Source organism: Vulpes vulpes, chromosome 6 (genome assembly GCF_048418805.1).
Source record: "Vulpes vulpes isolate BD-2025 chromosome 6, VulVul3, whole genome shotgun sequence".
Lineage (NCBI taxonomy): Eukaryota > Metazoa > Chordata > Mammalia > Carnivora > Canidae > Vulpes > Vulpes vulpes.
This window is the reverse complement of record NC_132785.1, coordinates 77724629-77738901: the sequence shown is the minus strand read 5'-3', so window position 1 is coordinate 77738901 and position 14273 is coordinate 77724629. Positions and strand designations below refer to the sequence as shown.

Below are 14273 nucleotides of genomic sequence, written 5' to 3'. Positions count from 1 at the left end.
CTCTCTGTGTGTGTGTGTCTCTCTCTCTCCAGTTTTTTCTCTCTTATCTCTCCCTAGGATGTAAGTCAGCAATTATTTAGCTCCCACAACAAAGCCTGAGGTCATAAATGAGGGCAGACAGTAATTTAATCTGTGAGAGATTGAGATACCATCTAGTGAATTTGGTGACAACAGCAAACCATATAGTATAGGCCACTGCACTGCTTCCTATTCATATTGACTCAAAATTGTTTTTCCTCTTCCTCTGAACTAACAGACTTTTCTTTAAAAAAAAAAAATTCAAAGTATAACCCCAATCTTGGTAAAATGTCCAAACGTAATCTGGAAACTTTTTTCTTACAACCTAAGTGAGACACAAAGCAACCAAGCCCATGTATATGTGTTTTTAAATAATCCCCTGAAACAGTAAAATTCAAAAGGCAAAGTCAGACAATTTGCAACAACATAATACATTTGTTTATTTAGTTAATATTACAATGGTAACAGGTTTAAGAGCACTAGATTTGTATCCCCTTAAGAGGATAATGTTTAAGATTCATAAATTTCATTGTTCTTAACCATTAAAAATCCATTTTCCAAAGGAGTAATAATATATATTATCATTAAGGAACAGACCTAAACTTTATGATGTAGAACCAAAAGTGTGTATTTGTTCATTTTTTTAAACAAAACATTAGAGACATTTTTACTCTTGGCCACTGCTTTCAGGAAAGCACAATGTTCTTGAAGCAAATATTACACAAAACATTTTTTTTTTTTTCCGTAGTGATTTCAACCACTGTGTATCATGTCAGTGAGAGAACCTGACAGCCCCAGACTTGGTATTTCCAATGGTTGTAATACACTCTGGCCTACTTAAACAACCAACCAGCAAACATGTATTTAGTGCCTACTATGTACATGCCAGCATACTAAAGCAATACAGGAAATACACAGAAGTAAAATTATTGGTCCTTGCCCTGCTAAGGCTTCCAATATAATTGGTAAGATTGAAACATAGACACAAACTACTTTCAATGTGTTCAAAAGAAGTGACAATGTTAACTAGATTGTGTATTAGAATGGCCTATGCTGGAACCCAGAAGAAGCAGGGACATAAACAGGGAGGGACATTCTCAGCACTGATTAAGATCTGTCTGCATCAGATTTCTCAGCTCCAGACTTGAGTGCTTTCTTGAACACTCATATCTGCAAGTGCTCCCGCCAGCCTCACATTGTTTCATGGATTTACGACAATGGAGCAAGATAAATATGCGTAATATGTAAAAAATAAATAAATAAATAAATAAAATCGCACATAGGGTAATGCTGAAAGGAATTCAGGACATTCCACTCTGCGTTGGGAGGTGGCTAACCCACATTATCATTTATTTATTTATTATTAAGACAAACGAGACTACATAAGAAAAAGTATAAAAGAACCTCCAAACTTCACTGAACACAAGCAAAAATAAAAAGATAAGGAAAGAATGCCCAACAAAGAGGAGAGGTTTTGAGGGGTCTTTCGGCACAAAAAGACCCCCACCTCCTCACTGCCACCCCTGTCCCCACCCCCGCGCCCAGGGTCCTGAAGAAAAGGCCCTGGGCTAGGCAAATAGGGAAAAGCAAAGCACAGACACATCTTCCAACATCACAAATAAATAAATAAATATGTCAAACAAGAAAAGAACTTATTAGGCACCGCTTGAAAGGCAGCAACCTTCAGCGGCCAGGCGGGCCGCGGGCGCTCTTTAGCCCGTGGGCGGCAGCAATGCGCTCGGGATTGGCCGAGGCCCCGAAGGCGCCACCGGGGTCCTGGCCCGGGTGCCTGGGCTTCGCGACAAGCCGGGGCAGGAAACCGAGTCCGCTGCTGCTCTCCCATCTGCACCGCCTGAAGCTTCGGCGCGGGAGCGACTCTAGTGGCCGCACAGGCCCCGGGGGCGGCGGAGAGAGCGCGCCCTGCCCTGCCCTGCCCTGCCCTGCCCGGCCCTGCCCGGCCCTGCCCGGCCCTGCCCGGCGGACGCTGCCCCGGGAGTGCCCCGCGCTGGCTCTGAACTCAAAAGCGCCGGTAGCGGGGCGGGAAAGAGGGTGGTTTCGCTTCCCTGCCAAACCCTGGAACCTTCTCAAAACTCCCGGGTCGCTCGCTTGCTGTCAGTTCCTTTTTGCTCCAAGAGGGGGGTTTGCCGGGGGCTGCAGAACCGCCTGCGGTTCGAAGCGCGGGGCCGATTTCACTAAGCCCCTGGCTCCGCCGCGGGTGGAGTGGAAGAGGCGCGGGGGTTCCGGGCAGGGCACGACCTCACCCGAGAGCAGGAGGAAAGACCAACCGCCCAGCTCCTTTCGGGTCCTACTTGCCTTCACCAGGGCTGAGCAAGGGGAGAGCGGCGATTCCCCAGGCTCCGCTAGGGGCACCCCGCGGAGCCCGGCGGGCGGAGGGGCGCGGCGGGGCGGGGCGGGGCTGAGGGCGAGCTGGGGACTCACCCCGCGGGCAGCCCGTGGCGGTAACCGAGGCTCCGCTTAAACAAAAATAGCGGCTGGCCGGGCCCACAGTCAGGCTGAGTTGACGACGTGTATGAGTTCATGATCTGCACCTGCAGGACGGGGCGGAAGGAAAGATCGAAGTTACAGAGTGGGGAGCACAGAGGGGCGAGGCAGTGCTGGCGCCGAGGAGGAGGGGCCGAAAGTAGCCGACAGGAGACAGGAGCCAGCAGCCTTCCCCATCTGTTAGCCAAGTGCCCGGTGCCACCTTCGTCGCGCCACTTTCCCCCCCACGCGCACGCAGTGCCGTGGCCCCACGTTGCCCCCGCCACACCCAGGCGCCTGGGATACTTTCACCTCTCGCACCCGGCCTCCCTTCCTCCTCATCTTCCTCCTCCCGTGCGCAGGGCCGTCGCGTGGCCAAGGCTCAGAGAGTCGTGATCCGAGACGTGCAGGTGCCATTGCGGAAGACGCCGCCGCCCGACTCCAGGTTCTCGGGCTGGAAGTCCTCCACGCTGTAGGCGCGGCTCTTGAGGGCCGTGGCGTAGTAGTCGACAGGCTCCTCGGCCGCGTTGTCCATCCAGCTGAGGCACAGGATGCGCTGGAAAGAGCGCTTGAAGTTGTCCGAAAGGAAGCCGTAGAGGATGGGATTGGCGCAGCTGTTGGCGTAGCCCAGGATGACCGACAGCTGGCTCACCGTGGCGTCGTCCTGCTCGGCAAACACGTTGACCAGCTGCACCACATAGAAGGGCATCCAGCAGATGACAAACACCATCACCACCATCATCACCATCAGGGTGATCTTGCGCTCCGAGCGCTTGCGCTGCTGCCAGCCGGCCTTGAGAGCCACCATGCGCATTTTGGCGATGATGAGCACGTAGCACAGGCAGATGGCCCCGACGGGCAGCAGGAAGCCCATGAGAAACGTGTACAACACGAAGCCCACCAGCCAGCGCTGGGCGGGCTCGGGCATGAGCATGTTGCAGGCCACCGTGCCATCACTGTTGGCCGCTGTGCGCGAGAAGACCACGATGGGCAAAATGACCAGCAGCGAGAGCACCCACACGCCCAGATTCACCACCTTGGCCACGGTGGGCCGGCGGTAGCGTGCTGCCTTGATGGGGTGCACCACGGCCACGTACCGGTCCACGCTCAGCACAGTCAGACAGTAGATGCTGGTGAACATGTTGACCGCGTCCACGCTGAGCACGAGGCGGCAGAGCAGCGCGCCGAAGGGCCAGTGGCGAAGCAACGTGGAGGTGACCAGGAAGGGCACGCTGAGCATGAGCAGCTCGTCGGCGATGGCCAGGTTCAGGATGTAGATGTTGGTGGCCGTCTTCATTTTGGCGTAGCGCAGGATCACGTAGATGACCATGGAGTTACCACACAGCCCCACCAGGCACACCACGGAGTAGATGAAAGAGATGAGGATGGCGCTGCCCTGGCCCTCGCTCAAGGTCCCGTTCTGGGACGCGTTTCGCCCCGGCTCCTCCATGCCGTCCGCGGCGCCGGCCCCGGGGCCCCTGCTGCCGCCGCCTTCCCCGCAGCTGCCCGGGCTGGGGCTAGGAGAAGAAGGAGAGGAGGCAGTGCCATTGGGGAACATTTCAGCTGACGGGGGCCGGCGGGGCCGCCCGGGCCGGGCGCTCTCCCTGCGCCCGCGCCCGCGCCCGCGCCCGCGCCGCTCGCGCGCTCACTCGGCGCCCCGCCCGCCCGCCCGCCCGGAGCGCGCTGCTGCCGGGCCCCCGGGGGAGCACGCGGCGGCCGCGGGAGGCTCGGCTCGGACGCGCGCCGGCGGGGCGCATTGCCCGGCGGCGGCTGGCGGCTGGCGGCTGCGGGGCGCCCGGGCACACGCGAGCGCCGAGAGCCGCGGCCGGCGGGCTGGAGCCCCGCGCCGCACAGCCATTAAGTGGCGCGGCTCTGGGCTGGTGAATGATTAATAGACACCACCAGCGCGTCAGCAGCTACGGAAAGGGAGGGGTGGGGGTGGGGGTGGGGGGAGATGCGGGAGGCGGTATAGGTGGTTTCCCACCCCTCGCCCAGCGCGTTTCCTTCCCGGTGCTGTGCTCTGACCAACTCTGGCAGCTGCTTCTGGGGAGGGGGTTCCCCTGCAGTACCCTGTACCCACCTCAGGGGCAACGCCTTCTTGGAGGGTGGGTGGGAACCGGAGGTGTAGAATCGTCCCACCCCACCCCACCCGGCTCCGGTCCGGGGAAGCAGACCCCAGGCACAGATGTCTGTCTGGAGTTCAGCTCAGTTTCCCTCAGTTGCTGCCCCGTCCTGAGACACCCCCAACTCCGCTCCTCGGCGCTCGTCCCGGGCCCTGACCCCCACCTCCCGCGCGCGCTCGCCCTGCCCCTCCAGGCCCGCCGCGGAAGCTGTGGGTCCCCCTTACCCAGGGCGCTCCACCTCCGGCCCGACGCGTAGAGGCCCGGGCAGGTGCTGCGCGGTCTGGCGGCCCCGTGACGTCCTTCGCGCGGTGCGACTCCGGTCCCCGGGCTGGACCCGCGCAAGGCGCCCACGCAGACAGTCTTAGAGTCGCTGCGGCTGACCCAGAGCGGGGTTAGGAGGAGGAAGGACACACGCCGCGCGCGCGTGAGGAGATCCTGCCTTACAACACCGCAGGCAGCTCTTCGCCGGCGGGAGGGATTTAGGGGCGCGAGTGAACCCCTGCGAGTCTCCGAATAAAGCCTGTAGTGCCCAGAGCCCCCTGCGCCTCCCAGAGGAATCTGGGCCGCGGAAAGGAGGCCGCGCGGCGGGGAGCGCGGCGGGGAGCGCGGCAGGAGCCGGAGGCTCCCTCCCCAACGTGCCAGGCGCGGGACTGGAAATCCATCTAGGTGTTCGCCGGAGGGAGATGGCTGCGCCGCTCCGAAAGGCTCCGCCTGCGTCCCCGCTGTACTTTGTACCCGGGAGAGTTGGCGGCCCCGGGGGAGGAGAGCGTGAAGCCCCGGGGGAGCGAGGACGCCAGCTCCGCGAAACCCACGCGCGGCCCGCCGTGCGGGTGACCAGCCCCGGCACCAGCCCCACGAACGGGCAGGAAGACCTCCGGGGCTTTCCGCGACTTACCTGGGTTTCAGCCTTTTCTGAGGCCCCTGGACGTGTGACCCCGTTCTGGTTTACTTTCCGAAACTTGTAAGAGACGGAAATCAATCGATGTAGGCACGCCTAAAACTCGCTTGCTCCATTTAAGGGTTGAATGGTTTCTGTGCGGAAGGACGAATGTTCAATCACCGTGATTTTTAACCACCTCTGGGACTTCCCACCATCCCTAGTCTAGGCTCGCTTTGGCTTTCTACTGGTTCCAGTCCAAGGAAGGATCACTCCACCCAGCCCTCCTGTCCCTTTGCAAAACCCATCAGGTCTTTCTCTGAAGTGCCCCCAGGAAGACTGACCTGCAGCAGACTAGGGCTGGGCCTCTTTCAAGCCTGAGCTTTGTCTTCAGTTTCTTGTTAGTTCCTCCTTCCTTTCAACCAGGTGGGGTGCCCATGGTGCCCTGGGTCTCAGGTCCCTGCCCACCCCCCCCCCTGCGCCCCCATCACTACAGTTTGCACTCAGGAGAGCAATCTGAAACAGAAACTCAACTCCTCACTGAAGCTATTTGTGCCAGACAGTTCAGCATGAAGAAATGGATGCAGAACCTGGGGGGGGGGGGGGGGGGGGGGGGGCGGGTATAATTCCTATCGCCCCTTGTTTTGTATGGGCAATCTTCTGCCTATATGTGTTTTAGTTCCTGAACCTAAATGCTCCTGAAGGGGAAAGAATGACTTCTGTAGTGTGTTGATTATACCAGTCAAAGATAAATTATGTCAGGCCCTCCTAGGAAGGTGTACAATGGACACTGAATTATTAATGAGAAATGTGCTAGGAAAGAATTTGAAATTTCATAAGGCCCAAGCTGTTTAACCCATTACTTTATCTAAACAAATTACTTTTTACCTTTTACGAAAATGGGATGTGGAATTGATGGTTAGTTGTGTTTTATCTTCCTTAAAAAATACTGAACATATGGAGAGGAAAAAAAAGAATGTTCATCAAGTTTTTTTTTTTTTAAATGGCCATTTTTTTCCCCCAGAAGAGCTTTTTTACAAGCCAAGCCTCATAATGGTTTAGATGCCTCTTTGCCAATCACTGACTAAAGACACCTGGCTATTCTTTAGGGGGCTGACATTTCAACAGTCATCATTTAAATGCCTTGGCATTGATCATGGTTACTCCAGGGGGAGTAGGTGATGGGAGCCAGTAAAGCACAGCTCTGTTGTTCAGATCTCATATGTTCACTTCGCAGCTCACCTTAGAAAAATCTCCTCTCCATTTAGTGGTAGTCTTATATACCAAAGAAGAAAACTTAAGACCTGACATGAAGATGTTTGTTTGTTTGTTTGCTTGCTTCTTTCTGAAGTGGTTTCTATGATGAATTACTTATCTATAAAAAAGATTGACAAGGAAATATCATTTACACCCCATTAAATATCTCTAATATAGAATGGCTATAATAATTTTTAAAGGAAAAAAAATGTTGGCCAGCATGTAGAAAAATTGGAAACCTTAAATGTTGCTGATGGAAATAAAAAATAATGCAGCAGCTTTAGAATGTTATCGATTTTTCAAAAAGTTAAATAGAATTCCATATGACCAGCAACATCCTGCCCCTAGGTACTCCCCCCCACACACACACACAAAAAAACCCTGCAAATAGGCGTTTGAACAAAAATTGGTACACTAATGTTCATAGCAACACCATTCATAATAGCCAAAAAGTCAAGCCCAAATATCCATCAACTGATGAATGGATAAACAACGTGTAGTACATCCTCTCAACAGATTATTCATCCACAAAAAGGAATGAAGCACACATACGTGAGCCTTGAAAACATCATGCGGTGAAGGGAGCAAAACAGAAAAAGTCATGTATTGTGTAATTCCATTTATCTGAGACATCCAGAACAAGCAAATCCATAGAGACAAAGCTGCCTAGAGGTTGGCAGGCTCTGAGGGGAGAAGGAATGGAAAATGACTACTTAATGGGTACAGGGGTTCTTTTTTGGGTGATAGAAATGTTTTGGAGTTGGATAATGGTGGTGGTTGTACACTGTGAATGTACCAAAGGCCATGGAATTGTGCATTTCAAAATGGTTAACATTATGATTTTCATAGCATGTGACTTTTACTTCAGTAAAAAGAGAGTGATCGAGATGGGTATGAGCCATGTTGTGTTATGGATTCATTTCAGTCACATATTTCTTAACAATGTATCTGTAAATTAATCCATGAACAAACAAAGCAATCCAGCAAAAGACAGCATATCTGGGCTAAATAATATGAGGTTGGGGTTGCAGCTGTTTTGAAATTATATTAGGAACAGGAGCCCAGTTAGGAATGCGCCTGCCTCTCAGACCTTAATTTAATGTCTCTTAATGAAACTGGAACGCTAATGTGGGCATGGCATTGTTATAATGTGTAAGGAACACAGCCTAAGAGAAGTCAGAACTCCACAGTCTTCGTATCTTGTTTAAAAACTTTTTATTTTATTTGTTTTTAAAAATATTTTATTTATTTATTCATGAGAGACACACAGAGAGAGAGAGAGAGAGGCAGAGACATAGGCAGAGAGGGAAGCAAGGTCCCAGTGGGAGCCTGATGCAGGACTTGATCCCAAGACCCCGAAATCACGACCTGAGCTGAAGGCAGACCCTCAACCACTGAGCCACCCAGGTGCCCCCAAACTTTTTTTTTTTTTTTATCACAAATCTAAAGCCTAGAAAAGCTTAGGATAGGCTTGTTTTCCCTGTGAAAGTTAACCATCCTGTAGTCTTCCCCTCTTTGGTTATTATCTTTTCTATGCTTCTGTAATATGAACATTTCTAGATAGGAGAGAAGAAAATGAAGGCTGCCTGCACAAAGGGGAGAAGGAAAAGTTCTAACTTAGGGAGTTGCAGATTCTTAAGTGAACAGTTTTTCTTCCCCATCTCAGTACTCTTACAAGTTACACTCTCCTATGCTATCAGGTACCAGGTGCACACTTGGATTACTGTATTTATCACACTGTGCTGTGATTTCTTTGTATACTTATCTCTCCTTCCTTCTATATCTGTAAGCTTGCTGAGAACAGTGGCTATATTTTACTTATCTTTATATCCCCAGCACCCAGCACGGTACCTGGAAAATTGCCAAACACCGGCTTAGTTTATTTTTCTGAGGTATGCCATAGATAATATCTTTCTTTTGTTCCAACCCATAAGATGTAGATACAAAGAAGTGAACTTCCGGCCTCTTGCAAGAAAAGTTTTAATATCTGTGTAATATCATCATCTGTAATAATTTATTATACATTTAAATCATTCTGAACAATTTCAATTTGCATGTCCTGTATCAACAATGATCATGCTGATGATTCCTTCATTGATCATTCTTGGTCTTAAATTTCTTGGCAGAGAAAAGGCTCTGAAAAAATGGGTGGTACGTACTTTAGTAGCTAATGATGGTTATTTAATAGCATCATGCAGTGTGAAAGCCATTATATGTGGAAGATCGTTTCTTTTAATTGCAGTCCTGAGTCTCAGTTGGTTTGGTGGAATAGTAATTAACAGGAGCTCAAACTCTGCTTCTGTCAAATCATTAATAATGTGATTTTTCCAACTGAAGCCTATGGTGGTCTTCAAATGAGTTTCTCTAATCAATGTAGTGGTAAAGTGCTGGTTAGGCCAGGGATTAAAAGGAACACTTTCTGGAATGTGCTCTGCACTAGCATCATCACAGTTGTGTTTACAAACACCTGTCTGGACAGATGGGACCAAGCTGGCGATAAGGGGCAAGCACCATTCAGCAATATGGCCCTCAGCAAAGGTATGTGTCACTTAAAGACCATCTGCCACCAAGCAGTTAATGTGATGACAGTCTGATAAGAAAGTTAACCAGAGTGCAAAAGTGGTGATGAAACTAAGGAAGAATCCTGGACCTCATTTTCCAGGGATGCCCCCTTGCTTCACAGCAGCCCTGGTTGCCTGTGGTTCAGTTCATCACCAATCTCAGCAACTCACCCTGGCCTGCTGATTTTCCTATTGCCTCTTCTGTGAAACAGCACGACAGAGTCATTTTTGTGCTTTCAAAAAAGACACACATGGTGCAACAACTCACATTTTCTCCTATGGATTCTCTACTACTGGATACTATTTCTAATAACAAGAATTCAGCACATACGGGAAAGTATTCATTATTATCAATGAAAAAATAAAAATAGAGCAAAGAACAAAAGCAGGTGCATGTTACTCAGATTATTTTGAGTAATCCTTACCAGTAGTACATTTTTCTCTAATGTCATCTGTTAGTCAAGGATTTCCAGCTCAATTTAATTTCGAACAATTTTATCAAAATTTGTTGACGTTATTCTTTTTAGCAGAAACTACAAAAATTCCTTCAAAGTCACAAGACCACATTTTTGTTTCTTTTAATTGATGTTTGATTTTAAGCAGAGCATTTTTTTTTAAAGATTTTGTTTATTTATTCATAGAGACACAGGAAGAGAGAGAGAGAGAGAGAGAGAGAGAGGGAGAGGCAGAGACACAGACAGAGGGAGAAGCAGGCTCCATGCAGGAAGCCTGACGTGGGTCTCCAGGATCACACCCCAGGCTGTAGGCGGCGCTAAACCACTGCGCCACCGGGGCTGCCCTTAAGCAGAGCATTTAAACAGTTACAGCAAATCACTCATTCCCTGAGAAAGGGTTGTTTCTTTGGAGTGGGCTGATCTGTCAATCGGTTTCATCTAAGGAAGAGCCCAAAGCCAGCAAAAAAAAAAAAAAAAAAAAAAAAAACTGGCTGTGGGAAGCAAAGACAGCTTTGTAGATGAAACCTGTGAAGCTATCTTTTATTTTTTAAGATATAAAAAGTTTTGTTCTTAATTAAAAACAAAAAGGCATATAATTAGAGAGTGATTTAAATCTTTGTAGTCATCACAATACCTGCCACTGCGATACTGCCACTTTGTTCTCATTTTAAGTATGTTGAGGCAGGAGACTAGGACCAAAACACTGCTTTACTTAGATGACACGGGACAACTAAATGACTGATCTTCTCTTTTTTTTGTAAGTGGAAGGTGGAACTGTCAATAATGGGTTTGTGTTGAATACATCTCTATCTTCTACCAGAGATAGGAGGAATGGGGCAATATGTCCATGAGCTACGGACTCAGAAGGCAGGCTCAGAACCACTGAGATTGGTCTAGAAAGAGAACTCCTGGATGGCCACTCATCTTTCTCTTTCTGAGGGTGGGCTTTCTCCCCAAAGCCAGGCCCTGCCTCTGCTCTTCTTTCTCCAGGTAACATGGGGTGGTATTTTATTTTGTCCTTGGGGAAGAAACAGCCTATGTGACAAGCTTGATTCTTCCTTTCTTGTCAGAAGAGGGAGGCAAGAAGATAGCACAATCCAGGAAGGACCACCTGGCCTAGAATAAGAAATTACCATTCCTTGTTGACGTCCTGGGTGAACTGAAATTTCTCTGCTTATGCAATTTACCAATACATTGGCTTCTAATACTGTATCCTGTGATTAAAAAAATCAGAGAAGTGAAATTCAGACTATAGTAGAACAGACTGAATTTCATAGCTGTGTTATGTATAGTCATTTTTTTTGCCTCAATTTCTGTTTTTTAAGATTTTATATATTTATTCATAAAAGACACACAGAGAGATCAGAGACATAGGCAGAGGGACAAACAGGCTCCCTGCAGGAAGCCTGATGCGGGACTCGATTCCAGGACCTCAGGATCATGGCCTCAGTCAAAGGCAGCCACTCAACCACTGAGCCACCCAGGTGTCCCTTTTTGCCCCCATTTCTTAATAACAAGGTACTAAAAATAAATATCATAATTCCACTATGTATGAATAATGCTGGTTTAATCAAAGCCAAATAATTTATTCATTAACTTAACAAATATTTATTGAGTGCCCACTGGGTGGCAGACACTGGTCTAGGTGCTGGAAATATAGTGGCAAAGATTAAGTAGTTTCCTATAGACTTCTAGAAGAGACAGAAGGAGAGTAAGCAAGTAGACTTATGGGTAGTGGAATTGCATTTGGTGATAAGTCCTAAGAAGAAAAATAGAGATGAGAGGCCAGAGATTGCTAGAGAGGCTGGGTGTATTTGACCTAGGTTGGACCGAAAGGGAAGGGAAGAAGATGATGCTTGAGAGGCACTGAGTGATGCGAAGGTAAAGGAGCACATGGTGGGGGAAGGTGTTTTCCAACAGAGCATGTGAAGCAGTTCAGGCCCTTGGAGGAAGATGTGGAGCATGGGGTGCTATGGAACTGTGGTTGGCCTGTGTGACATCTGGGCCCAATCCACCAGTAAACAGTAGTAGTCTATTATACTTCTAACAGCAAAAAACTGGATGGGGCAAAAGAGGCATTAATATATTTCTTGCATTTAATACAATAGAATGGAAACTAAATACTAAAAATGGTGTTGCAGGTGAATTATTATTGACACAGAAAGATAGTCAAGACATTGCTAAGCATGAAAAGTCTATTTCATTATCAACAATAGCCACACTCTGAAGAAAGCACAAATGTCCATCGATGGATGAATGGCTAAAGAGGAGGTGGTATATATACACAATGGAATATACTAGCCATCAAAAAGAATGAAGCCTTGTCACTTGCAATGATATTGATGGAGCTGGAATGTGAAATAAGTCTGTTAGAGAAAGACAAATATCATGATTTCACTCCTATGTGGAATTTAAGAAACAAAATAGGTGGACATATGGTGGGGGGGGGGAAGAGAGAGAGAAACCATAGGAGACTCTTAAAGACAGAGATCAAACAGAGGGTTGATGTAAGGACGTGGATGGGGGGTGCAGGAGATGGATATTAAGGAGGGCATGTGTTATGATAAGCACTGAGTGTTGTATGTAAATGATGAATCACTGAATTCTACTCCTGAAATCAATATTTTACTATATGTTAACTAACTAGAATTTAAATAATTTTTTTTAAAAAGTCTATTTCAAAACTACCTGGGACCCCTGGGTGGTTCAGCGGTTTAGCACCTGCCTTCAGCCTAGGGCATGATCCTGGAGTCCCGGGATCAAGTCCCACATCAGGCTCCCAGGAATGGAGTCTGCTTCTCCCTCTGCCTGTGTCTCTGCTTCTCTTTTTCTCTGTGTCTCTCATGAATAAATAAATAAAATCTTTTTAAAAAAATATATGAACCCATTAAATACATACATGCACACCCCAAATGAGCATATGCATATATATCAGTAGGCCTGAAAAGGTGGTTACTAAGATATTATAAAAGTGGTCATCACAAGGCAGTTGGGTTATGGATGTTTTCAGTTCCCTTTGATATTGAGAGCTTTTCTAATTTTTCAGCCATGAGTATGTATTGCTTTTTAAGCAAGATAAGAATAATAAAAGCTTTGTTTTAATTTAAAAAAAAAAAAAGGCTCTAGGCCATAAGTGTCCGCTCTATTTAATGGGACATTCACTGATTTATTTCTTCCTTAATTATTTTACTTTCAGAAAAACACTAATAAATTTATTCTTGAAATTATCATATTATGTTGCAAATTAAATAGTAAATGAAATGTACCTAGCAGAAGGCAGTAGAAGGAACTGAAACAGGAACTGGAATAGACTACTATCTTCCAGGCAACCTCTACAGCCCAGTGGTCATGAGGTCTCTGGAATTGGCTATGCCCACCTCTTGGAATTACCATAGTAATATGAATCACAAGATGATGTTTGTGGGGACATTTGCGTGACTCCCTTTGTTAAGCATCTGTCTTCAGCTCAGGTCATGATCACAGGATCCTGAGATAGAGCTCTATATCAGGCTCCCTGCTCAGTGGGGAATCTGCTTTTCCCTCTCTCTCTCCCTCTGCTGCTCCCCTTGCTTGCGTGCTCTTTCCTCTCTCTGTGTCAAATAAATAAATAAAATCTTAAAATAAGATGATGTTTGTGAAAGCATGTGATAGTTGCTTAAAGCCAAATATGTCAATTTCAATCACATATTTTCCGTGTATTTAAACTTGAGCATGTTATTTGACCTGTCTATGCCTCAGTTTCCTCTTTTATAAAGTGAAGATCACCATACATCTACCTTAGTAGGGTTGTTAAAAGGATAAAATATGTTCAAAGTGTTTAGAGCAGTGTCTGGCATGTAGTAAGGACTATGTAGGTATTTAGCTTTTATAAAATAATTTCTAAAGTATGGATAACAATGTAACATTTTTTAATCAGTGAAAAGAACTTGAGAACTTCATTTCTGCCTCTTGCTCAAGAATGATTTAATCCAGTAGGTCTAGTAGTTACTTATTCAGGGGTTAGAGCAGTTACCCTGTGCATGTTACTTATCCTTTCATTTTCCTCCTGACTATCCAGCCTCATAACTCAGCACAGTGAACTATGTTCCATTCACAGGTTTTTAGTACATGTCATACACTCAGCTAAAATCAATCTAAAATGTTAATCACTGTTATCAGCATTACACCAAGGTGAATCCAGTCTAACTACATCCTAAGGGTTTGAAAAAACCACTGTATTCACTGACTCAAATAACCTAAATGGTTGACTGTTACAAAGGCAGTCAGAGTTTGCTGTAAGTTTTCTTTCGGTCTCAATTTCCAATGAGACCCCAAGTTTTCGGGCTGTTAGCTATAGCTAAAAAATGTGTTTAGAAAAAATTCTAAAGAGAGATGCTAGCTAGTCCACTCCACTCAAGCCATCACCCACCTCCAGTTTATATGGAAGAATAGAAGGATCCTTAGAGATTGTTTCCTTAGAGTTTTCAGAGTACTGTGCATTTTCTCTCCCACTGCAGATGGA

At 47.2% G+C, this 14273-nt stretch overlaps 1 protein-coding gene across 4 annotated transcripts; it reads right to left on the bottom strand.

Moving 5' to 3' along the window:
• Positions 1–433: 433 nt before the first annotated feature.
• On the bottom strand, positions 434–5936 carry SSTR1 (somatostatin receptor 1). 4 transcript variants are annotated; one of them, XM_026019043.2, is made up of 3 exons: positions 5844–5936; positions 4847–5654; positions 434–4016 (listed from the first exon to the last, which is right to left on the bottom strand). In XM_026019043.2, exon 3 carries the CDS (start codon positions 3947–3949, stop codon positions 2882–2884), a length of 1068 nt encoding a protein of 355 aa, XP_025874828.1. In that variant the 5' UTR covers positions 3950–4016; positions 4847–5654; positions 5844–5936; the 3' UTR covers positions 434–2881. The 4 variants fall into 4 exon arrangements, with proteins under 4 accessions (XP_025874828.1, XP_025874829.1, XP_025874827.1 ...); XM_026019044.2 differs by lacking the exon at positions 5844–5936 and having other exon boundaries at positions 4847–4998; positions 5518–5722; XM_026019042.2 differs by lacking the exon at positions 5844–5936 and having other exon boundaries at positions 4847–5722.
• Between the last annotated feature and the right edge of the window lie 8337 nt (positions 5937–14273).